Source organism: Triturus cristatus, chromosome 12, assembly GCF_964204655.1.
Source record: "Triturus cristatus chromosome 12, aTriCri1.1, whole genome shotgun sequence".
Taxonomy (NCBI): Eukaryota; Metazoa; Chordata; class Amphibia; order Caudata; family Salamandridae; genus Triturus; species Triturus cristatus.
This window is the reverse complement of record NC_140595.1, coordinates 103,170,344-103,194,295: the sequence shown is the minus strand read 5'-3', so window position 1 is coordinate 103,194,295 and position 23,952 is coordinate 103,170,344. Positions and strand designations below refer to the sequence as shown.

At 45.3% G+C, this 23,952-nt stretch overlaps 1 protein-coding gene across 1 annotated transcript in view; it reads right to left on the bottom strand.

Moving 5' to 3' along the window:
- The window catches only part of LOC146772749 (rho guanine nucleotide exchange factor 11-like), a 276,718-nt gene that overhangs the window by 36,389 nt on the left and 216,377 nt on the right, over window positions 1-23,952 (bottom strand). Inside the window, 2 exon segments of the mRNA XM_085637027.1 lie at window positions 1,229-1,426; window positions 3,442-3,486. Of these exon segments, the coding sequence (XP_085493153.1) occupies window positions 1,229-1,426; window positions 3,442-3,486 (243 nt within the window).

Here is a 23,952-nt window from a genome sequence, read left to right as displayed (position 1 = left end):
GGCCATTTCTACTGCATGTTCCAGTGTCAAACCTGCATGTTGGCGTAGCCACCTTTGTGTCCCATATGGTAGTGCCTCCAAATATTGCTTGAGGTAAATCTTCTCCATTATTTCCTCTCGAGTAGTGTCCAGAGGCTTAAGCCACCGGTCCGCGGCATCCTTGATTTTATAAAAGAGAGTCTTTGGTGTGTCCCCGTTCCCTTCCGGTGTTTTAATGAAACCCAGGACAAGCTGATGTACCTGTTCCAGCCACCATACCCCGGAGAATGGCGGCTCGTAGCACGGTGTCGGACTCTGCCGACGCTTTCTCCTGGTTCACTGGGTGTTGCGGCGTCCTCCAGTGCACTGCCAGGTGGGTGGTCCACAGCGGGCTGCTGATCCGGCGTCTTCTCACTTCCCGCCACCTTTCTCAGCTCTTCCGCGGTTCTTCAGGCTGTGCCAAGCTCCTCCTGCTTTAATCCACCAGCGTCCCTGGATAGGGTCCACAGCGCCGGCGTCACGCCTCCTAACTCCTCCTCCTGCCGGCTTCCTGGATTGTTAAAGGGTCCGACCTCGTCCCGTACCTGCGTTTTCAGGATATTGGTATGAACAAGGGATCCCGAGTCCTGCTCCCCAGGCTCCTTCCGACAAGAGCACTATAGTAAAAATAAAAATTTTGAACTATAACAGTGACTCTGTCAATTCTTTTTGTGGACAAGTACGAGAGAGTGTGCGAAAGGGTAGGTCTTGCTTCCGCGATTCCTGAGAGAGTCGGGAGTGTTGTGTTCTGGGTTGTCTAATCACTTGTAGCTTTGTGATTGTGTAGGAGAACAAATGTGACACTATAGCTAGTCGATTCTGGGATTTTGGGTACTGAGGCGGTAGGAAGGCTCAGCCCCTACACACCGAGGTCCTGTTTTCCAGCGCATAGTTCTGGGTATGTGCAGAATCCCTGCAACAATGATTGTTGCTCCGGATCTCCGTCAGTTTATGGGGAAAAAAGGAACTGATGGCAGTGCACTTGAGTAGTGCCTAAATACAAAACCACACACATCATATCCAAAACGGCATTGACGCGGAGCCCCCAGCGCCGCCTGCCAGCGCACGTGTACTGATAAATATTTTCTGGATCCATTCTAATGCCTGGGGAATATTCAAAAGGTGAGAAATCTACGGTTAGAAGTCTCTATCAGAATAGCACATTCATGGACAAAGAGCCGGTAACAACATGCTAGTGATCTGGACTCACCATATTCAAGTGAAGAGTCTGCCAACCCTCCTGTAATTTCGGGGGCCTGGAAAGACTTCAACGCCTCGCAATGAGGGACCTTCACAAGATGCTTCTCTACTTCCTGTTCTTCAAATGGCGCAGTCAGGTGAGTTGGCATCAGAGGAGCCTCTTCGTCTTCGATGGACTCTATCTCCAGGTCTTTCATTAGGACAGGATGTTTTTTTTGTTTTTGTTTTTTTTTTAACTTTATTTAGCAATTGAATAGTGAACATATAGCTGTAGACATAGTACGATCAAGAGTTCACATTTTTCAGCCAATTAAATACAGAGGAGGCAGTGAGGAGAATCAAACATGACATGGCAGTCAGTGCAAATATAACAGTCTTATCAGGACATAGCAGCAACCCCCGTAGTCGGATATTCACAGAAGCTACTATCATGCTGACCTCATCATGGGGGTCGCTCTTTTATCATTTCCAGCAACAGCAGTACACCCATCAAAGCCGAGGGGCGGCCTACAAGTTCCATTGTATACCCAGCAGAGGACCCGCGGCCATGATCCAGGCCCCCATACCTCCGGAGCCCCCGATGACCCACGCCCCAAGGACTGTATGCAGTAACCTAGGTGCTCGCCTCAGCCTCCCCCGCCAGAAGATAGCATCTCAGCGGAGCCCAGATGTCCCTAGGCCGGGACGTTGGCGGCATAAGCTCCGAGAACGTGCAGTTCTGTTCTTGGCAATAGGTAAGATCCCGCACCCAGTCCTTGAATTTCAGGGCCCTGCCCCTGCCCCAGCGACACGCAACTCTCCTTTTAGCCAGCAAAAAAGCGAGCGCGATGAATTTGCGGTGTGCCGCCTGTATTGGCTCTACATACCCCAGCAGGGCTAGAAGAGGGGAGGGCATTAATACTGTGTTGATCATTGTAGAGAGCGCCTCAAACACCTGACACCAATAACGATGCACTCCTTCGCAGGCCCAGGCCAGGTGAAGGAAATCCGCCCCAGGAGCCCGGCATCTATCGCAGCAGTCAGTGTCTCGGAGCTTATAGCAGTGAAGCCTGACAGGAGTGTGGTATAGTCTGTGAATGTATTTGTAATGTATGATTCGGAAACGGCTACTGGAGGAAATGCGCTCCGTCTGCAATAAGCAGAAATGCCATTGTTTATCCGTCAACGGGGCTGGTAACTCCCTGTCCCATTTTTCCCTAGCTGCAAGCTGCGGCGCCGGAATTAGCGAGTGTACCGATCCGTATATTTTGGAAACCAATTTAGCTGGGGCTTCGTCCGTGAGGATGCGCTGTAACGGTGCCATCTGCGGGGGTTCCTGTGGAAAGCTGGGCGTGAGCGCCCGTATCCCCTGTCTAAGCCGGATATAGAAAAAAACGTCAAGCGGAGAGGGGTCTAAGCTCTCATAGAGGTGTTCCATAGAACGAAATGCGCCATTGTGGTACAGGTCCCCCCAAGTCGCAACATGGATAGTGTGAAGCAGTTTCCGGAATCCCGCCTCCTGCAGCAGGGGCATACTTGGGTGGTAAACAAGGGGCAGAAGCAGTGCGTACACCAAGTCATGCCCCAGTGAGGCAGCCAATTGATTCCATGCGGATACTGTGCTAGTCAACGTTGACGGCGTTTTATCTCTCCCCAGCACTGGGATATACAATGCGCCTTCTATGGGGATTGGGTGTGCCAGCCAATGCTCAGCTGCGAGCTGTGGCATATATCTGGGCTGCCGTATCCAGTAGTAGGCGAAATGCGCCTGGGCTGCCCGATAATACAGCTCAAAATTGGGGACCCCAAAACCGCCCTGATCATAGGGCTTGACAAGAATTTCCCATTTGAGCCGGGGCGACTTACCGCCCCAAACTAGTCTTATGAGCTCGGTGCGAAGTTGCTTAAAAAAAAAGGCACCAGGATGGAATGGAATATTCAGAAACAGATACAGCAGCTGCGGTAGTATTATCATTTTAATCAACGATGCTCTGCCGCCCATGGACAAGGGCAGGGTAATCCAGCGAGTAACGTAGTCCGCAATGCGGGTAATTGACGTGCCATAATTAGCCCGCATGAGCTCCTCCCTATTTTTTTCTATTTGTATACCCAGGTATTTGAAAGCCCCCTCGCACCAGGCGAGGGGGTAGTCCAACCCGAACCGCTCAGTGGAGGCCGTTAGGGGGAACAGACACGACTTGCTCCAATTTATCTGGACCCCGGAAATCCTACCTAGGACAGGATGTTTTGCTCGTCTCAGCAGTTCTCCTGAATTGTGATCATCAAGACATGTGAACAGCATAATTGTTGGAAAACATGCTTTACAATTCGACGGATGCAGCAATATTGCTATAGAGTCCTTTCTTGGATAAATAACATTCAAATAAAATATGTTCTTATAACTTGAATGATGTCCAAGGGTGCAAACTAGCAATAACCTGAGAAATTGCAATCAAGACAAACTGCAGTAATGATAAGAACTATAGTTAGTTTACAACCAAGCAGCTACATTATGATGCTGTAAGGACTGCCATCTTTAAATGAAAGACTCTACTATGTCCTAAAAGGCGATTTGATGAACAATCAACAAAACCATTTGGTGGGATATTATCAGATAAGCAACCAGAAAATCATTTTTGTGTTGAAAAGCACTCTTATAATTTGGCCTTCTACTATGAAGATCGCTGCCTTTGTCATTATGCATTCAATTCATACCACTATTTCCAACTAAAGCATTTTTCTTTCTTAGCAGTAAGAAGAGTTGAATTTCTGACAGGGGTATAGGCTTTAGTTGCTCTGAAAGAGGCAGAAACAATACCGAGTACAGAATGGCAGCAGCTATTAACCTGAAGTCCACCAAGCCTACCCAGGGGGTCACTGAATGTTTAGAAAATGAAATATTATTAGCAAATGTATAACATTTACATACTTAAAAAGGAAAAAGGAAAACTGAAAATGTTAAAATGTTCTGTAAATTTCAAGGAATTTAAAAATCGATGGTTAACAAATTAAGTTGGAATCCATAGATTGAATTGTGGGAGCAGGTCAACTGCAGCAAACTGCATCTACTATGGACGATTGGTGGCTCAACTGAAACACTGGTGTACACTGACAAAAAGAGAGCATGCATTAGGAGCAAAAAAAAGTCTTAAGTTGAAGATTAGCGTATTGCTTCGACTTTTAGAAATAAAACTAACGACTTTCCACTTGAAATAAAAAATTTGATTTTCGCATTTTTCAAAATGAAGGATCGAACTGTAGAATGATCAAACCTCAAATAATATTTATTGAATAGACTGTATCGAAATGCTGGAAACTTCCACTTTTCAGGTCTGGTCTGGCAATAGAAAGGCAGCAAAAGAATGAAGCCAAAACCTGATACACACATGCAGAAATATGGCCATGTGGTTCATTGTTGGCTCCGTACCACCCTGGAAGTGATAGAGAGGAGCCGCACCTAAGCACCACCCTATTGTGCAGATATCAGTGTCTTATTGTTTTTATTTTCCATTCCCTTAGATGGGGAGCGTCAGCATCTGTAGGTGCAAGTGGGCTGAATTGTAACTTGGGACCTTTTTAGATGTTAAAAAGTAAGCCACTCCACAGAACAGCACTGGTGGGAGAGCATTGAGGGATCTGCAGTTATATAAAGTATCCACTAGAAAGAGCATTGTCAAAGGTAAGTTACTTGTTATTCTGATGGATCCTTCTAAGCACAAAATTACTTATGTTAGAATAGATAGCAAAGCAGCACCTCCCCAGGCGGAGGGTCTGTGGAGTGGACTCAGACCAAAAATCTTTCAAAGCAATGCAAGCAAAGTGCCTTCCCCCAGACCTGGCTGTGAAGGCAGTATTGCTGCGTAAAGGTAGGCAATGAGGCCCAAGACGTGGCCTTGGTAGATGTCAAGGACAGATACTCTAAGAGCCAATGCAGTGGTAGCAGCCTTTGTTCTGGTAGAATGCACTGTCAGAACTTCTAGGGGTTGCTTCTTGGCCAGTACACAGCCGATCTTCATGTAGCGGACCATCCACCACAAAAGGGTCCTTTTCTACATGGCCATCCCTTTTTTCACCCCCACAAAAACCTGATTGTTCATATGGTGTTCCTTGGCACCATCAATGTAAAATCTTAAGGTGCCCTTCGAGCCCACTTGATACAACCTCTCCTCCTTTTTGGACGAGGTGAGGAGGAGCAAAGAATGCTGGCAAAGTGATGGACTGCCCAACGTGAATGGAAGTGACCATTTTGGCAAGAATGCTGCCCGAGTACACAGCATCAACTTGTTTGGAAAAAACGAGGTGTACGGAAGTTGCACTGAAATCACCTGGGGACGTATTATGTAAAGGGCACACTTTTCCTGTTTGTGCCCCATGCACCTGTTTTAAGATATCCCAGGCACAAACAGGGATTGTTGGCCCTATTTCATGGAATGTGCTGCCCCCAGCACAGCCCGTGAACTCAAGCTGTTCTCTGGGTAGCACATTTATGTGAAAAATGGAGCGGCTGCTTTCAAGACGCTCCGTATTTCACAGTACAGGCGGCACCTGGCTGTACTTTGAAGGTGGGATAGAGATCCTCTTGCAGGCGGGTGCAGTCAATGACTGCACCCGCCTGCAAAGGGATGTCTAGAGAGTCCATAGTACCCCTTTCCCTCTCCAGAAGGCTGATAGTGTGCCACCTTTTAGGTGGGGCACTGTCAGTGCACCTCCCAAGAGCTTCTTTGCCTCTGCACCCGCGTATGTAATTCAGCCCGGGCGCAGAGGCAAAGAGATTCCATCATTTTCATTGGGCACACCCCCATGCAAATGAGGGAATGCCCCCTGAAGATAGTGCTGTCACTTTATGTGCGCCAGCGCTATCGATATTACAGAAGGGGCCGCACAAGCGTCTGCAACCCCCTCTATAATGCCAAAGTGCCCCGGGGCACGCAAAGCTGGTGCAAATGCCCGTTTCACCCTGAGGGCACCTTCTATAAGACATCCCCTGGAGTTCACTGAAATGACGACCTGATGTACTCACATTGAAGAAGAGGGTCTTCAGAGTCAGGAGATGCAGTGAGCAACTATACATCAGCCCGAAAGACGTACACTTGAGAAATGTCAAGACATTTTTAAGGTCCCACTGAGACACCACAACAGCTTTGGAAGGAACTTGTGTCAAACCTTGAATAAATCTCATCACAATAGGTGATTTAAACAAGGACAGTTGACCCAGTAAATGTAGAAAGGCCCAACGCAATGTTTAATTGCACCCACTCCAAGTCTTTGTTAAAAGATAAAAATAAACAAAAGCACGTCTTACAGGTTCGCTTGTAAGTGATCAGTCTTACAAACCCCACACCAGGCCACAAAGTTATCCCAGTGCCTGGCATAGAAGTACTTTGCGGAAGTTCACTTGGTGGCATCCACCACTTCAAGTGAGAGATCACAGGTAGTCAGTTGCTGCTTTTCAATCTCCATGCATGTAGGTGTAGATGATACTGCTCTGTGCTGCGACAAAACAACCTCACAAAGCGGTGTCCTGATCGGAGGACATACGCTCATGCCCAAATGTTTCAGGTACTACACTCCCCTGGCTCAATTGAGAGCCACTAGGATTACTTGTGTTCGGTTGTAATTGATCTGCACAGAACTTGAGGCAGGAGAGGCAGAGGATGGAAAGCGTAGGTGTCTCTCTCCTGTTTCATTCCATCCAGAATGCATCTCCTAACTAGTCATCACAGAGAAAATGTAATGTACAAAACGTTTAACAATTTGCATTCTTGGATGTGACCAAAAGATCTAGCAAAGGTTCTCCCCACAGTCTGAAGATGCCCTCTGCCTCCTCGAAATGAAGACTCCACTTGTGCTACCTACTCAGCCCGTCTGCTCTGGCAGTCAGGGACCCTGCTAGGTGTTCACAATTAGATAAATGTCTCGGTGCTCCAACCAACCTCAGAGGTGCAAAACATCCTGGCACAAGACCCAGGACCCAACTCTGTCCTGCTTGTGACAATACCACATGGTAGTGATGTTCTCCATGAGAATCTGAACAAGCTTCCACTTGATGTATGGTAGGTAGGCCTTCAGAGCTATGTGAATGGTCCTCAACTCCAATAGATTGATGTGGAGCCAGGCTTTTGTAGGAGACCAGAGTCCTCTGATTCCCATCTCCACTATATGACCTACCCGGGCCCCGGTAGGGATGTGTCAGTCACTTCTGAGTAAAGGAAGGGAAAGGCACCTGCTGCTGGACCAATTGCATTTGAGCTTCTACCACTGCAGATCGTGAGCAGTCTCCTCCAAGATGCCATATTTTGTCGATGCAGGGCCCACTGTTTTTTCAGATAACATTGCAGAGCCTGCATGTGCCACCGTGCACAGCTGACAAGAAAGACGAAGTAGGCTAAGAAGCCAAGTAGTCTCAGAGCTGCTATAACTTTGACCCAGGGTAGAGGCTGAATCATCAAGATCTTAGCTCAAATATCCTGGATGCACTTCAGCAAAGAGAAGGCTTGAAACTGCAAAATAGCTCAAATGAATGGATGGCTCTGTGAAAGAGCCATGAACGACTTTGGCTTGTTAATACTTATCCCCAACAATGAAAGGCGGTTTGCAATCGCCTAAAGGTGGTCTACACCTAACTTTGGTAAGCCTGCCTTCAACAGCCAGTCATTGAGGGAGGGGCGGATTTGTAACCCTAACCTCCAGAGGTAAACAGCAACCACCACCATTGATTTTGTGAACACCTGAGGGGTGCTGTTGAGGCCACTGAGGGACACAGCAAACTGAAAATGCTTCTGGCCTATCCTCAAGCTCAAATAAGGTTTTGGGACTGAAGCATGGGTATATGAAAATACGCTTCCTGCAGGTTAGAGGACACATCCAGTTCCCTGGGTAAGGGCAGTTCGAATTTGTCCTTCCTCAGGAAGTCATTCAGAGGCAAAAGGTCCAAAATAGACATGAGACTCCCTTCAATTTTTGAAACATGGAAATAGCCAGAGTAACAACTATCTTCTTTTTCGTGTCCAGTTCCCTTCTCAATAGCTCTCACCTTCTGCAGCAGAATGGACAGGTGCTCTTTTGAAATTCACTCTGATGTGGGGAGAATATTTGGCAGGGAAAATAAATAAATAGGAAGGGCATAACTATTCTGACAATTTGCAAGACCCTCCTGTCAGACATGATGGATCACCACCTTGGTAGGAAATGGTGGATTGTGCCCCCCACCAACGGTTTGGAGGCTACTGCAGCTGGAGAAGAGGATTGGGAGGACTGATGCCCCTGCTGACCTCTGCGCTATCTACCAGACCTGTATCCATGGCCTTGAAGGACTTGGGTGACTGCTGTACTAGTTGTGGAGACCGTCTATGCTTATACACCAGCCATCCAGAACAGCTTTTTAACTTTTTGAATTGGTGTAGAAACTGGTTTTCAGGGTTCAACCACCTCAAGGGATGCCGCTCAAATGTGCTCTCCTGTAAGACGTCCAAGGCAGAATCTGCTGTGTTACCCAAAAAGTGGGACACATCAACATGGCAAACACAACAAGATTATGAACTGAGTGCTGAAAATTTTCAGCCACTCACCCCCAATCAAGAGATCTGGGTTGCTCACTATGCCATCCCAGTTCAAACCCAATCATATGCAAATCAGTTTTGAGGCTGCTCCTCATGGGAACAGTCCAGCCCTAACTGCCAGGCTAGGTCCTTCCTGGACTGGAAACAGGCATCCTGGGACCGGCTTCGGGGTTTCACCCCATATCAGTTAGGCTAGCTTCAATCCAGTGGCACAGCAAGTAAGGGAGCCACGTCTGGGCATTCCCTTGGCCACTTAGGGCGAACATAGCAAACACAAAAAGATGATGGACGGAGTGCTGAAACTGTTCAACCACTCTCCTTCAGTCAAGAGATCTGGGTTGAATCCATTGCTCTTTTGCCCACTATGCCACCCCAGTTCAAACCCAGCCTTATGCAAATCAGTCTTGACTCTGCTCCTCATGTGAACAGTTCAGCCCGAACTGCCATGGCCAGGTCCTCCCTAGACATCAACAGGCATATTATTGGGGGAGTCCTGTATATTATCGGAATATCCTGTGGAACACCTCCACAAGTATTTACGAAAAACAAACAGCATGTATTGACTGCAATACTTGAATGTCAGAGTAGCGCAGCCGCCAGAGCTGCCGACTCAGGAGCTGGGGATCCAGGTTCAAGTGTCTGCATCGGGGCAACATCTCCTGATTCTTGACAAACACTTAATCTCCCTGTACCCATAGACAGCACCAGGATACCCTCACAGGTGATAAGTCACGCTATAAAAATCTAAAAAGAAATGTTGGAGGAAGACATATGCTATATAAATACCTCAATCCTCTTAGAATCTGTATTCACAGGAGTGGTTAGCAATGAGTTGGGATTTACTTTACCAGTTGATTTTCACTAAGAAAATCAGGGTCACAGGTGCCATTCTGTGATGCTTGGCTCACTGCCTTTTCACTGGTTAACGGGAACTGGCCTCAACCAAGTCTCCATCAAGATATCAGTGTGGGCCTCATTAAAAGAGAACAAGGGCTGAGGAGCAGCTGGCCTTGGCTGTGAAATCTGTCAGAATGTTCTTTTGATGTGAACTAAAGGCAGCTGTAAATCCTGTACCTCAGCTCTCCCTCTGACCTCCACTGCAAATGAGGCACTTTATTCTGTTCCTGGCCTAAGTGGCGAATGAAGCCCTACCTCAGGAGAGGTGTCGAGCCCACTGGCAACTTGCAAATCTGTGTGGAAGGAATCATCTGTGCAGTGAAGGGGGAGAAATCGCCCCCATCATCATCATCATCCACATCCTGGGGTGTCATTTGTTCGGCACAGGCTCAGAGTCAGAACCATAATAGAATGGAGTTTTTGCAGATGTGTATGAAATGGCAGAAGCATAGGTCAGAATCAGGGTGCGTAGTGTTCAGTTGTGCTTTTGCAGTTTCTTAGCGTGACATTGGTCGAGATTGAGCCGAAGTCAGTTCGATGTCAGACGTCAATATCAGAAGAGGGTTGTGTTCCGGTACTGGTGGAAACAGAACTAGACTCTATGTTGAAAGGACTGACTCTGATTTCCCGGTACCCTCCGTTTAATACTAATTTATATAGGAGTGGTCCTGAAGAAGGTGGTTAAAAAGTTAGTAACCCACCGAAACGTGTGTCGACATTAAGGAAATCCAGCTGGTAACATAATCATGGATAACTAAAGAGGGATTCTTCAATGCGTGATTCACACGAAGAAAAGTGTATGCCATTAAAGCTGGATACAGAATGGGTGTGAAGTATGCATGTAGTAGTATGCTTGGGTAGGTGGTGATGAGATGTGAAGTAGTTGTGGTGTCAAGTGGATCACAGCACGGGGTGTCTATGTTAATATTATATACAACTCACCTCATGTTGAAGTGATAAAATGATGAATTACATAGAATAATATTGTGCACTATGCCAAATTGATGAAATGATGAATTGTATACCATAATATAGCAATATAAGAAAAAAGTGGGGGAAAAAGGAAAGTATTTGTATAAATTGGTTTAACTTTTGATAAAATGAACATAAAAATAAAAAAATTAATGTTTTTAAAATTAATGTAAACATTTTTTTATTGTGATAATGGGGAGCCCGGTGAGCTTTTATAGCCACCAGTAAATTAGACATAGGTCGAGTGGGAGTGCTCTCGTAGCTCATATTATTATTGCATCTTGTGCTTGCAAAGATACAGCTCCATCTCCCATTTTCAAATCCCCTTGGGTCCTGAGCCCACTCACCAAAGACAAACCTCACTGAGGTATGTGACCAACATTGTTTTTTGCAGATACAGCATGGTTTGAAACCTGTTCTTTTGGATGGGAACATGGTTCCCTAGCAAACTGGACTTTGTTTTAATTGTCATAGCAGAACCGAAAAAATGAGGAGCCTAGCCCTGGAACTGCTTTGAAAGGTACAGAAAGATAGAAAGAAATTGACGTCAGTGCGCCAGGCGGATACTTTTATGTGGCTCCGCTCCTACATTTCCGTGAAGTTTGGAGCTGCACAACACCACATAGGGCTGTGGTTCCCAAACTATTCTGACCCGTGGCTCCCTTGACCAGTTGGCTGTTGTTCGCGGCTCCCCATTACATTAAGTTTGGTTGGCGTAGAGTAGGGGAATGTTACATGGCTAGATGGGTCTCTGCTTAGAGACCATATCCTCAATCAAGAGGTGTCTTTAAATCTGGATCTGACAGTGCACTGGAGACCTGTCCTGGATAAAGAGAAACTGCATTGTTTACAGTGTCACTACAGGAACGTTTTAGGTCAGGCATTATCCAACACCTTTCTTTTTAATAAACAAAATATATATGATATACATAATTTCAGAGGCTTTCTGTCATCCCTGTTCATACATTATTAGCCTACTGTGGTCTCATTCACATTTTGCTCTTGCACAGTGTGCACTACTGAATAATAGGTAGCCCCCTTTAGTGTCGACTGTATGGTGTCCTTTTAAATAACATTTTAAAAGATATGTTTTGATTTGGAATTTCCACTAGGTTGTATTAATTTCCATTTTTCAAATGGAATTGTTTCTTTCCGAGGAGCGGGCACTCAGTGCTGGTGCAGTCAGGTGGCAAGAGCTCAAACAGTCCCCAATTGCAGCACAAACGCCCTCCTCCTTAAACTGGAGCAGCAGAATCTCACCGGCTATGCACACTCACTTCAAACAAGTCTCACACTTGCCTCCATCCCATCTAGAGGCTTTGTGATTGTACACCTTCGTGCACTATTGGCTGATCACTGCTCATGTTGAGATGCTGAGCGCCACACCCTTAAATGTCTGTTTCAGAAGGGGAAACCGACAGATTACAGGAAATTGCAGAGCCTTACTTTGTTCACAACAGCAGCGATTTCAACCATGTTCTTGTGTGACCTGCATCCGTTGTGCAATGACAGGACATGAACAAGCTTTGATTAGTTACTTAGCTTTACGTATCTTTAATGCAGCCTCCAGCAGTTTGTCTGCCTCCGTCACTGAGGCAGAACATTAGTTTAGCTCCTGTTCGCTCAAACATGGTTCACAAAACTGTGATTTGCTGCTGCAAGGATATCCAGCTGTTCAGAGAGGCTGGACGAAAACTCACCAGAGAATGTAGTTTTCTCTTGTAGCCTGATGTTTCTGCTGCTTCCAAGTCTTGATGCGTGTGCTCATACTCACATCTAGTGGCTGTTATAAGAACTGCAGTTTGTTGAAACAATCTGATAAGCTTCACTGCTGAACAATAAGGTATGCAGCATTAATAGTTTTGTAGTGACTGACATAGGGGCATGCGGGACCTCTGCTTAAGGAACCTTTACAGATGCGGTCAGATTCCTGGCAAGTGTTCATAAGTAACAGTACGGCTGTTCAGGCTGTTTTCGAACGAAAATCATTCACTTTGGGATAGAAAGCTGAAAGTTGGAACAGACTTTCGTCTTTGTAATAGTAATGTTAGGGGTCGTGTCTTGAACATGGCTAGTACCAACATTGTGCATTGTGTTTCCGCATAGTAAGTGTTTCCGCATATTTTATTAAATATACACCAATAGAATTATACAGTGCTTCTCAGTGCAACATTCCCAGTCTAATTTTGTATAATTGTTGTCGTTCGTGTTTTTTTTGTTGGTGATAATCTTTAACTGCTCAGTTTAATCTTTCTCATTTATTCTGAAATCACATACTGCTGTCAACAAACTTTGTTTGGCTTTTTAAATCGATAAAAGCCATAAAAACATGCTTTTGTTGAAATCTGCTGTCTGCAGTTGAAGGTACACGTGTCCTGCAAAGAGCTGAGCTCATTTACATGTGAGCCGGTGACAGGCGTCTATGTACGTCCCCTATCACCCCCCCCCCCCCAGCTGAGCCCTATAAATAGATCTCCAGCGCCATGTGACACACTGGCTCTCGTCCTCCTAATCTTCACTTACCTGATTTCTCGTCTTGGCGCAGCCGCGTTGCAGATTTCATCCAATTGGTTTTCGGACCCGATCCTACTGTTCGAGTGAGCTTTGGTTGCCAAGCCAGCAGGACATCTCCCTCCTCTGAATCCGATTCGTCTGGGGAATCTACCCTCCCAGAAACAACGAAAGGAAAAGTAGTAAGGTATTGATTGCAGCATACTCCCGTTTGCAGAGACAGAGCGTGGAATTCAGATACAGGTATTTCTATTTATTTAACATTTTAAAAGACAGTGAACAGTGCGCAAAACACATGAAGGTACTTTTGTTCTCATTCCGCATTTCTTGGGCATTGAAAGACTTCAAGAGGGAGAGACTCATCTCCAATCTGTTCTCAATATTTGTTTAATCTTGAGACTTTGGACTACAATTCCTGCAATCTTATTAAGAGTTTATATTTAGAATTCAGACGCATATTTTTTTGAGTAAGTGTGACATAAGGCATTAAAAGATTTGTATTAGTGAATGTATGACTATATGCATTTCACGTAATTCATGTTGTTTTACTACAGAAAGCTATATACATTGTTGCAGACATTTTTCTCCAGATGCTAGAGAGTGACTATAAGGCTTCTTGTGAATTACGCAATATACAAAAAGAAAGGTATAGTTTTTTGCACCGTGTTTAATGTTTAAAGAACTGAATTCAATGTGTAAGTAGGTGTTAGCTAATGTTGTTTATTGTATTTAGATGCCAGAAATCAGAAAGTCAATACGGTCCACAGAGTAACTGACTAGATTGCAGTCCGCGCCAAAGACGTTCCCTGGTCCAAAGGAAGAAGTGTTTGTTTTCTTTTTTTATTATTTTGTCCCATTTTCCCCCTTCCCCAGGAAGTCTATTCTTGTCAAGCTGTGTTTTGAGTACATCCGAACAGGTATAGAGTTTCTGGGGTATAGAGAACAATCGTCTCATCTCTCAAATTGAACATCCTGGATTTCAGGTGAGTGGAGACTTGACAAGTAATCATATAACAGCGAGACTCTAAGTGGATCTTGCCTATGACGTCATAAAATGGCCACCAAAATCACATAGAACACTTTTAAATTCAAATCTGTTATAAATTTGATGTAAATATTCATACTTATTGACATGTATCAACATTTATTCATATGTGTTAATATGTTCCTTTCTTTTTTTCATCTTCAATGAGTCTTCTGTAGTGCTTGAAAATGAGTTCCAAGCTAAAACAATACCTAATTGCAACACCCACAGCCAGAGGTCAAGCTGTCCAGCATAATGATCTTGTTGCTACAAATTGGAGGAGAGTGGTGATCTGTTCAATCTCGGCAGCAACAAAGTTATGCCTGCTACAGTTATCACATCAGTGAAAACAGCACATGAAATTGGTAGAGCGCAATATAACTCCAATTTTCATGAGGTGTTGCAAATGTGTTCAAAGCCCATTACAGATACCGTACCAAGGAACAAACTTCAATTATTCAGCACCAGCCTGCACACAACTTCTGAGTCCAAAGACAAACTATCCTTGGTAAAAAGTATTTGAAATCTGTTTTCTAGATTATAGATAGGGTGTCAGACAAGATTTTTTCAAGCATGAGAATCAGTCTTTTCGGCCATCTATATCTGTGAATGGAAAACTCAAACAAGGACAGAAGTTGCAGCTATTGGACAGCGTTGCCGAAAGTACCAATATATACAACACTGCTCCAGAGGTGGATGTAAATATATTAAATGGTACAGCTATCGAAAGTATGCTAATTACAAGTCTTGTAAAACATTTGATTACCCTTTAAAATATTTTATACCCTACATAGATACTCAAGCAAGGAATGTAAAATGATTGGATCTTGGGTGGGATATATATAGATTACTGAAAGCATCAAGCAAAGTGTTAGAGAAAAAAGAGGTGAGGGTCTTCGCAAGCGAGTTGAATCTAACACTCCTGTAGCCAAAGATTGGCATAGTTTCTTTAGATGAGGCAAAAATAAAATAGAGGTTTTTGGTTTACTGAGTGGACATGTGCAACTTATTACCATCGAAGGGAAGCAAGTAATTGTCACCTGTCAGGATGAAGTTCCAAGTTACACACTAATTATGAATTTCGAAATGATATCGCCTTGCAATCATGAGAAAGTTGACTCATAAGTTTTGTTTCATTCTTTCCATGCAGCAACTGAAGTTCATTCCGAAATAATGATTCGTACAGTAGATACCGATGTAGTAGTTCTTGCGATTGCTATTTTTAAAAATATTGAATGTCAACAATTGTGTTTAGCATTTGGTACAGAAAAATGTTTTGCTACATACCAGCTCACGGTAATGCAGAAAGCTTAGGAATTGATATATGTGATTCTCTGCCCCTTTTCCATGCTGCTACTGGTTGCGACACCATGTCGGCTTTTCATGAGAGAGGGAAGAAAGCAGCTTATGACACCTGGATGGCACTTTCTTCTGCTACTCCCATATTTCAATTTCTGTCAGATCGACCAAGTTCTGTTGATCCTGTTCACTTTGGAAATGTTGAGGGATTCATTGTACTAATGTATAGCCACAGTTGTACATTGCATGAAGTAAATGGTGCCCGCTAATTCATGTTTTAAAGTGGAAGCAGAACTATTGAAAACATCCCACCTACACAATATGCTCTTCTTCAATGATCTGCAAACACAGGGGGCCATGTTTGGGGTCAGACTTTAGAGCTCGTGCATGAATTGTCAAATTAAATGAATGGACTGGAAGCAGATTGAGGGAGTAATAGTACCACATTGGACAACGCATGTTTTTACATCGCATGCCATCACAACGCATTTTTCGAAACTACATTTACAACGCATTCCATTACATCGCATTATACCATTACAACGCATACCATTACAATGCATATCATTACATTGCATTTAAGGTAAGTGTTGGATAGTGTAGGGGTAAAAATTACTATTCCCACTCCAGTGAGTGCAACAGTAGGGTAAGTGTTGGATAGTGTAGGGGTAAAAAATACTATTCCCACTCCAATGAGTGCAACAGTAGGGTAAGTGTTGGATAGAGTAGGGGTAAAAATTACTATTACCACTCCAGTGAGTGCAACAGTAGGGTAAATGTTGGATAGTGTAGGGGTAAAAACTATGCGTTGTAATGGTATGCGTTGTAATGGAATGTGTTGTAGTGACATGTGTTGTAATGACATGCGTTGTAGTGACATGCGATGTAATGGCATGCGATGTAAAGGATGTTGCGATGTAATGACTGCGTTGTAAAGGTAGTGCGATGTAATGACTGCGTTGGAAAGGTTGTTTCCCCCTCCACGTGCCCTTGCCTAGGCGGACGACTAAGTGAGCGCTGAAAGGTCTCCCAGGGGGACACAATACCTTTGAACGCTTGACAAGTGCTCCGTGCGGCTCGGTGACGGCCGGCGGTGTCCGTGCCCGAGCGCTGATAATCGGGCGGGCCCATGTTGAGCATTGGAGGCGGTGCGGAGGGCCACCATTGCAAGCGCGTGCTGAATATCCTCCCACTGATGCCTCTGAGTGCGGTGCTGTGACTAGACCCACCGGAGGCCTCTCTCCAGTAAGACCTCTGCTGCCCCACTGTTCAGCCCGTGATCCTGGAGGAACTGGGTGCTGATTTTAGCAATTGACGTGCAGCTGAGGTGCGAGAACAGTGGAGAGTTGCCTCAGCTGCCCAGACATTAGAACCTAGCACAATATCCCACTGCCACAGCTCTGATTTCATAAACAGCGCAGCTTGTGTAAAATGTGATTGCCGGGTTGGATGTGAGATCCTGACTGCACTGCTTATCGCCGGATTCTGAAACTACACAAGTGAATAGAGTAATTCCTTGGAGTTTATGCTGTACATGCATGCTGGCTGCTGCTCCCCTTGTAACAACATTGCCCGCTACATACAGTTGTGCGATCCAGCGCCCAGTGAGGACTGTGCTCACCATTAGGTTGCACACTGATGTGACTGTACTGCTCATCTCCTGGCTCTAAACGTGCGCAGGTTAATAAATTCACTCCTTGGATTCTATACTGTACATGCATGCTGGTTGCTGCTCCTCTTGTAACAATGTACCCACAGCTTACCGTTGTGCACTCCAGGGCCCAGTGAGGATTGGTGATCACCATTAGGCTGCACACTGCTGTAACACTTAAGAGGGCAGGCATGGGGAAAACAGACAGAGGAAAATCCCGGCTCAACTTTGAATTGCGTGCGCCAGGCAGATCACAGCAGAAAGCTACCTCAGATTCAGAGCTGGATGCCATTACTGAACACTCAACGTCACTCGAAACAACGCTTCTAGCCATGCAAATAAGTCTCCAGTCTATAGATGGAAAAATTGATGCGCTTAATATCAGGATGGACCTTATGTCGGTAAAACTAGATAAACACGTCACCAGGTTAGGCGAAGCTAAAAAATGCATCTCGGACGCTGAGGATAACTTAGAAGTGACCACCAAGACTCTCGACATGGAAAAGGTGCTCGCCATCATTCAAGCTAAGAATGAGTACCTTGATGCCTGATCCTGACATAACAAATTACGAATCACTGGCCTGCCGGAATCAACCAACACAAGGAGACTGGAATCCTGTGTTGAGATGATGCTACATGAGATTTTTGGGGCAGAGCACCTTGGCGGCTCACCCCCCCCCCACCCCACGGAGCCTCACCAAGACCGATTATCACCCGTCTGTTGAACTACAGGGATCGAGACTCAGTACTGCGCATGTCCAGGGAACAGGGCACCATAAACTACCAAGGAAATAATCTGGCCTTCTATCCGGACTTCATTGCCGCAGTCCAAGCAGCAAGGAAGGAGTACCAATCGGTGAAGAAGCTACTGCTGGCGGAGAGTGTTCCATAAGCTATGCTCTACCCGGCCTGCGCATTGGTGCGCAGGGGAAGTTCAGGATCTTCACTAGCCCTAAAGCGGCCATGGATTATGCTAAAGCCCTAAGGCGTCGCAGTCAAGAAAAATCTGGCACACTAGAAGAAGAGGACTAATCCAGGATACACTAAGTCTACGGTTGCTCTGGCTGAGTGCTCATACTTTACATGCTGATACCACAAACCCATTGGTACTTGGCGGCATATGTATCAAGCAATTTTGTATTTGCAAACGCTGCGATTCGCAAGAAAACAGCATTTGCGAATACAAAATCGCAAAACTCGATATATGAGCCTTTTTCGCATCGCACTAATAAGGAATCGCTAATTTTGCGATTCCTTCATTTTGCGTAAGCATTTAAGGAATCGCAAATTGCGATTCCTTAAATGCTATGTAACAAGCACCCAAGTTGTGCGATTTCTCCTTAAGAAATCGCACATTACCACCAACTTCAAGTTGGTGGTATTTTGCGATTTCTTAAAAAAATTCACTTTTTGGCATTTTTCTAGGTGCCATGTGACGCACATTCATGCCCTTATGGCATGTATGTGCGCCATATGCGCACACATGCTCATTTCAGGGGTGCATCAGGGGGTCATCATGACATCCATGCACCTTTGAAATTTTTCTGAATTTGCGATTATCAAATTGCGAATCACAATTTGAGAATGACTTCTCATTCATTCCTATGGGCCTCCTGGCCCATAGGAATGAATGGGAAGGTATTCCTTAATTGCGATTTCGCAATTTGCTAATCGCAATTAAGGAATTTTAAGAATTCGCAAAATATGTGCGAATTTTTAAATACATCCCGTTTTGCAATTCTCAAATAGCGATTCTCAAAAAATCGCTATTTGAGAATCGCAAATATGGTTTTTGATACATATGCCCCCATGTTCCCTCTTGCTCTGTGTATATACAAAAGGGGGTCACGCTCAGATGCCTCCCGATATCCTAATGGATGTAAGTTAATTCAATTGTAACACACGCACCGTAGTTGATGCCGCAAGCAGGAACACATTTATGTCTTTTCCTCAGTTTAGATATCTACAAGAAGTGGGTAACTTCTTTACATTGTTCAGCCACCTCCCTTTTTACCTGGGAGGCTAAAGGTGCTCCTGCGCTCCCCCACGGGTGTACCCCACATCTAATGACTACTGTACCTTGTATTTGGTGGTTGTTGTTGTGTTTAAGGGATGGCTTTGGTAAGTTGGGGGTGCTGAAGTGGGTGGGGGTGGTCATAAGAGGTGGAGTAACGGGGGACTGTTTTACATGGCTCAATGTGATCCTTTGATACCAATGTTGAACTATATTTCACTCCACTGTAAAGATGCAAAAAGCAGATTTCACGACGGCATAACATGACAGTGCTACTTAATGAGCAGATATCATGCATGACGTGGAATGCTCAAGGGCAGAATTCCCCCCCAAAAATTAGACAAGTAATGGCCTATTTGGACAGAAATTATGTCAGGATAGTACTCCTGCAGGAGACGCACCTAACAAAGCACTATGAAACAAAAGTAGATGCGCAGTGGGCGGGGTACAGGCTGGCGTCCTCCTACTCAACATATGCCAAAGGGGTGCTCACACTTGTAAAGAAAAATCTTCTGTTCACTTTGATTAAATCCTGCACGGATGATGTGGGACGATATGCTATAATACACGGCAAATTGGCTGGATCAGCTATAACCATAGTCAATGTATACGGATCCAACACTAACGAGCCTGGCTTTTTTGAGGGCATATTTAATGTATTACGGGACTGGCCTGGCGCTGAAATTATCTGGGGCGGGGAATTTAATACACATTTGGACCCTAGCAAAGACAAATCCAGTGGGTGTGGTGGCCATTCACCCAGAGCTGCTCAGGTTATAAACAATGGGATGGCTGAACTAGGTCTTGTAGACGCATGGAGAATACGTAACATTAATAGGCTGGTGGGAATGCACACCTCGATCGCTCACGGCAGTAGGTCAAGGCTGGACTACTGGCTGGTGAGTGAGAGTACTAATGCATGGGTGTCCACAATAGACACGCTACCCAGAACACTGTCTGATCACAACCCCATTAGAATCACACTATGAATCCTATTAAGCATCCCCCATCAGTTTACATGGCGGTTTTGATCAGAGGCGCTTCTTGATCCTCTATTCACCGAAACGATCAGGGAGGCTATAGTCAAATATTTTGATTTAAATAAAGAGTCGCTGAGCAGTGCTGCAACACTTTGGGAGGCCTTCAAGGTCACTATCAGGGGCAAACATATTGGCACAACAGCAGGCATACTTAAGGATCTCCGAGCCCAACTGTCCAGAGTGGAAAACACATTAGAGCAGCTTGAACGAGACTATGAGACTTTCCCATGCACGCAAACACTCGCCAGTATTAAAGATCTCATACTAGAGTATAACGAAGTGGTGGCTGGTGAGGTACGTTACCTATCTAAGAGACACGTGGCCCGTGCATATGGCGAGTTAGTCAGACCCAGATGAAATCTGACTTCCAAGATCAAACAAAGAACAGACCGTCAAATCATAACAAAATTCACAGACCACACAGGGGGATCACTGTTCCACATCAGCAATTGCGGCACATTCCGCACATGCTATGCAGAATTGTACACCTCCAAAAGGGTAACTGACTCCAAGGAGCTAGAAAATTACCTTGCAGATGTCGTGACCGCCTGGCTATCCGTAGGACACACAAATATCTCTGCCAACCGATTGAGGCCGCTGATATCTGCGAGGCAATTCGGTCATTGCCTAACAAGAAAGCACCAGGGCACGATGGCCTCACCTGTGAATTCTATGAGGAATTTGCAGATGAACTCACACCCGATATGTTGGGTATGTACAATGAAGCCTACGAGTCGGGAATACTGCTGCCATCGCTAAGAGAAGCCCTAATAATCACCTTGTTAAAAAAAAAAGGCAAACCGTCACACATCTGCGAATCGTATCGCCCATTGTCACTTATTAATACTGATGCAAAAGTGTTGGCAAAAGTCCTGACCACGATGCTCCAACCATTAGTGCCGATGTTAGTTCTCCCCGATCAATCTGGATTTATTCCAGACAGGTTCACATCACACAATTTGCAAACAATTTTCGCAACGTTCCATATACTTCACTCTAAGCTTCAGGCTGAGGCAGTGATGCTGGACACAGCCAAGGCTTTTGATTCCATCGAATGGGGGTATATGTTTCAAATACTACAGCGCATGGGGGTCCCTGAATTCTACAGTAGATGGATACGGTTACTGTATACTGGTCCAAGAGTGCGCGTCCGGGTTGACGGGCTAACATCAGAACCAATCAGGATCTGTAGAGGCACAAGACAGGGGTGCCCTCTATCACCGCTGCTCTTTTCCCTTATGCTGGAACCACTGGTCAGCGTCATCAGGCAATGGCATAGGGATGCGGCCCTTAGATTTGCCCATCGTCCGGTGAGCATATCACTTTATGCTGACGACATGTTGCTCTTTATCAGGGAACCGTAAACGTTCTTATCTCCAATCCTGCATGAGTATATTAGGTTTGAGCGCCTCTCGGGGATCAGCATCAATGGGAACAAATCGGTGAAAGTACCTCTGACCATGATTACTGCCCCTGCCTACTGCTCTGGAGTTTCCTCTTGAGTGGGGATCTGACCCAGCAAAACACCTGGGGATATGGATTGATCGCGACCCGGAAATGGTCATTAAGGAAAACTATGGCTCTGCCTGCACAGTATTGGAACAACAAGTAGACAGATGATCAAGGATGCCGCTATCATTGGCTGACCGCATACCCGTATCAAGATGACGGTCCTGCCCTGATTTCTATATCTATTTAGCAACATACCCATAAAATAGACTCACCAATTTCTTAAAACCATACAGTCACTATTGGTGAGGTTGGTATGGGGAGGCAAGCTTCCCCGTGTGAGCTGGGATACACTTATACGGGACTATGGTGAAGGTGGCTTTAGTGTCCCAGACATGTATCTGTACTATCTATGCACTCAAGCGCAGTTTTCATACTACTGGTACCAGCACCATGAATTCATTCCTCATGTAGGGGTTGCAGATGGGGATGCACACCCGATTCCAATAAGATGCATTCTGTCATACTCACACAGAGGTACCCCCATATAGGAAATCAATACAATAGATACCACGGTTGCAGCCTGGCAGGCACTGGGCCGGATAACGGCAAAGCTCCCACTATATGCCCCATGCTTCCATTAGATCGACATGCAGCACTATCGGTCACACAGGAGGCAGGAGCCATGCATGCCCTAAAATCAGTAGGCATAGACAAAATGCAAGTCCTCTACCCAAATAGTAGTTTCATCACAATAGATGGGTTGCAATATATACACAACATGTCACCGTTATTTTTATTCCAATTCCTACGACTTAAGAAAGCGATACAGGCATACTACCATACCTTTCCCGATGAACCACAGACATTGCAAACCTTAGAGACGCTCCTAGTAAGCCCCACATGGCAGAAACTGATTACCAAGCTATACAGGGCTGCAAGAGACGAGAAAGTTATTAGCACGGACAGAAGCCTTGATCGCCGGAATAATAGGCTCCTCCCTCAGCTCACACAAAAGGAGTGGGACTATCGCTGTCAGGTAACTAGCGCATTCACGTCCAACGGTAACTTACGCATCATTCATTTTAAATTCTTGCACTAAGCATACAACACACCACTGAAGCTACATAAATATGGCCTTCGGCACAATGATACGTGCAAACGATGTGGGGCACAGGGGGCTGACTTCTGGCACCTTGCCTGGGAATGCAATCAGGTGGCTGCGGTCTGGGTGGAGGTGCTACACAGACTACAAACCATGACGACTATTACCCTGCATTGTACCTACAGGTGTGTCTGCTGTGCTACACTCCGGCTCCGAAAGGTCCAATTAGCAAGTTTATTGGAATTGCATTACTGTTGGCCAAGAGGAGGGTGGCGATGAGATGGGACAGTTCAGTTCCTCCGCTGCCGGACAATTGGATAAGGGATCTTGTGTACTGTAGGGAGAACCTAGAATTGTATGCAGAAGAACTCCCTGCCCCTTTTCAACCCAAAGACATTTGGGAGCCACTGTTGCAATATTTGAGATCTAAGGACCAACAAACATTATCAGAATGTGAAGATATAAAGCACTGTCTATCTGCATGTATTAATTGAATATCTGTACCGACAAATTTAATTGTGTTGGAGGGCAATTGGGCACTAAGACTGGATACCCACGGATTGTTTGTTTGAACTAGTTCTTTTAAAATGTATGACGTGAATGCTATGCGCAATATGTGTTTCTGAAACTAATAAAAATAAAAATTAAAAAAATGTACCTTTTTGCCGCTTACTCGCCTGTACCCCCTCCGTAGTCCCTCCTTGCTCAGAGTTGGCCACAGGAAGCACACCCAGGCTCCCAGTCAGTCAATCACAATGCTGCAAGGCAGCATTGTGATTTGTCTGAGCACCGTTTTTCAGTGCTCAGACGCTGACTGGAGGCCTGAGCATGTTGTCCGCGTAGGCTGTGATGCAGCCTGCACGGAGAACATGCGAAGAGCGCACAACTGTTTTGGGCAGCCCAATAGGGCCGTCAAGCAGTCATTGCGCACTTTAGAAGGGTACACACACTCTTCCCCTGCCCATGCTCACCCAGGCAAATCTGTGGGTGAAAGTAAGAGAAAATAAAATGATAATACCGCGAGTTGATATCACTTTATTTTCTCTGTCTTTCACTGTAAAAAAGCAGTAGGGCGCTAATCCTCCACCTTAGCAGAGGATCAGCCACTGCCTGCCACCCAGTAAGAAAATGCCTGAGTGTGCCAGTGTGGCTGAGTACCACTAAAGGTAATCTAAAATGGCTTGGAGGCTAATTCTACAGGAGCGGAGGCCTGAGTGGAACCATAGTGTCTTGC